At 43.5% G+C, this 2,873-nt stretch overlaps 1 protein-coding gene across 1 annotated transcript in view; it reads right to left on the reverse strand.

Moving 5' to 3' along the window:
• Window positions 1-144, reverse strand: part of LOC123962767 (olfactory receptor 51F2-like) — a 20,074-nt gene extending 19,930 nt beyond the window's left edge. Inside the window, exon 1 of the mRNA XM_046039091.1 lies at window positions 11-144. Coding sequence (XP_045895047.1) covers window positions 11-35 — 25 coding nt within the window. The 5' untranslated portion in view covers window positions 36-144. The remainder of the gene's footprint in view (window positions 1-10) is intronic.
• Window positions 145-2,873: the final 2,729 nt, after the last annotated feature.

The raw sequence follows: 2,873 nt of genomic DNA on the forward strand, positions 1-2,873 counted from the left end.
GACTGCACACTTCCAAAGAACAAAACAAAGAACATATAACTTAAGCATGCCTCATAGACAATGTATCTCCTGTCAAACAAAAATGTGTCTAAGAGTTTCGGGATGAGAGCAGTGCTCCCACACAAATCTGTCAAAGCCAGGTTAAACACAATCATATATTTAGGAGTATGAAGAGTCTTGACCAGGTAAATAACTGAGAGAAGGAGCCCATTCCCAATAACTGTCAGGATATAGACAAAACACAGGAACACATAGAAATACTTTACATGAGAGATGCTAGACAACCCACTGAGATAGAATTGTTTAGGGCGAATAAATGTGTCATTGAATACGGTAGCAGCTTTCTCTTCTGGGCCCATTATGAATATCTGTTCCTCTAAATGTAAAAAGACAAAATAACAGAATGTAATAATAATTGCTGTAACCAAACTCACCTCTGACAACAGCAAGTGTGCTGTGCACTAAAGTGAGTTTTACTATGAGAGACCTGTCATTTATATTATTCATTGTGGGCCAGTAGAAATGCAGGTGGCTGAATCACATGGTCATGAATTAGATACTGATATACGTACGTCTGATTTTCTCATGGTTTATGTCATCAGTGTGCTGATGCAGTTAACTATTGTCACCAGAAACAAACAAAGAGTGAATTTCATACTAAATAAAATGAAATTCATGTGAGCAAGTCAACTCTGATTGAAGAAAAAGGTTTCAGGACACTCAGGGTGTCTTACACAGCATTGTTTATTGTAGCCCATTCAGGGAGATCAGCATACAGAGTGAGAACACTGAGAACAAGTAGTATCAAACCAAATCTGAAGGATCCATCCCGGCATGGAGTATTAATCCTTTCTAGACCTATAGAGATTCCAGGAGATTCCAGAGATTCCCATAAAACCGCCAATGTAAAATGTACCACAACTGAAGTAGTGTTCATGTTTTCAGTCAACATCAATGCAAATTAAAACAATTATCTGATTATTATAGTGTATATGGATGGGCCTTTGTCTCCAAATTGTTGGGCAGAGGGTACTAAATGCATATTTAGCATTCAGCCCTGTTCCTTGTATTTCCTGGTATTTTTGGAGTGATTTAGCTTTTGGATCATAGCTTTGCCATTCTGGATTTGTTTCCCCCCAGCCTGCTAGTTTTCAGCCAGCACTCTGGCCAAGCAACCTGCTGCCCATCTGCTTGAAATTTCCTGTGACTTCTATGAATTGTTTGAGTGGCTACGCTGACACCCTGCAAACTCCTTCTGTGGGAACTCAAATGGGCCATTTTTTCTGGGTCCTGTATAGGCCACAAAAGGAGAAGTGGTCATCATGGTTCCCGATGCCCTTGTCAGTCTCATTTTTTCATCACCATTGATGTTAAGTCATCATAGTCTAGCTCCTCGTCCTCATCACTGTCCAGCTCTCCAAGTCAAGTCAGCTGTATATATAGCACATTTTAAAACAACTGGAGTTGACAAAGTGCTTTTCAAGAACTCAATACACACAAATACAAGTATAAATGAACAAAAGAACAAAGAGTATATACACCATTGTGTATCCAAATACACAATAAAACACTAGTCATTTTTCATAGTCGCATTTCTTTCTAGCACTATTTTACAAGTGTCCAAATCAGCGGCTATAAAATGGTGGATAAATTCTTTGGAGCATCACAACTCCCGAAATGACTCGTTTTATAATCAGAACTTGATCCATTCAGTCAATAATCACAGACATAAACACACAAGTATAAATGCTCACGATGTAGGCTACGGCGTGGACTCCATGCAGAAGTACAAATCAGGCTTAAAGAGAATCACGTCATTAAGGGAAGCAAAAAATACACTTTATATCCTTCTTCCATTATGCTTAATGCAAGTTCCTCTAGAGTAAGCATTAAAAGCTAGACTAAAAGGAGGAACAGAGAGTGAATTTAGGGGGTGGGAACATCATGACTGATAAAAAGGTCTTAAAATTTGTCAAAGAAACCAGTACTAAATGAAGGGGTTGTTGTGAATCAACCAGTCTCACTCAAAAAGGGAGGTGAGGTCAGACAGTGCCAAAAAAGGGGGGAGTTTCCACCCCTGGAGTTGGCCTTTTTACATGCAAAAACCAGAGACATCGGCTGATGTTTGGTAAGGATCTGCAGAGACTCAGACACGTATCGCTTAAGGATTGTGTATTCAAAGAGTCTTAGTAACCTCTCTCACCGTAAAGGTGTCACTGGAGAAACTTAGCAGTACAGCAAAGGGGCTGTCCGACCCCTCTCTCCACAGGTCACCTCCGAACATCGAAAGTACCACCCGTCTTGTTACGGGGTGTGGTGTGTGAACAGAGAGGACCCAAATGCAGCACTCAGAGGGAAGGAGGTTTATTGGAGGAAAAAGGGTGAGAGGGACTGGAGGGAGAGGAGGACGTCGGGAAAGTACAGGCACGGGGAACCAAGGAGACAGGGGGCCAGAGAGCCGGGGAACACAGGGGCCGAGGAAGCGTGGAGAGGCGGGGGAACAGGGAGGACGCCGTGAGGGAAGTCCAAAGAGGAGTGGGCCAGTGGATGAGCCCAGCCGAACGGAGGACGAGGGTGAGTGTACCTGGGAGGAAAACAGACAGAGGGACAAGGTTAGGGAAGACAGCAACAAGGTACAGGGTAAACGTGAAAAAACAAGAAACATGAAAGCCTGAACGTGGGGATGGCACCGGGTATGGAGCAACGACAATCAAGCGAGGATGGTGTGGAGAACCGGGGTTGAAATACAGGCTGGGATGAGGTTGATTACTGGCAGGTGTGGCAGGCTGACGAGGTGGATGATGGGTTGCAGGTGCAGGTAGTTGGCTGGGCTCAGGAGCAGAGGGAGAGAGAGCACACGGGGGAGAAAACAC

This window comes from Micropterus dolomieu, linkage group LG23, assembly GCF_021292245.1.
Source record: "Micropterus dolomieu isolate WLL.071019.BEF.003 ecotype Adirondacks linkage group LG23, ASM2129224v1, whole genome shotgun sequence".
Classification (NCBI taxonomy): domain Eukaryota; kingdom Metazoa; phylum Chordata; class Actinopteri; order Centrarchiformes; family Centrarchidae; genus Micropterus; species Micropterus dolomieu.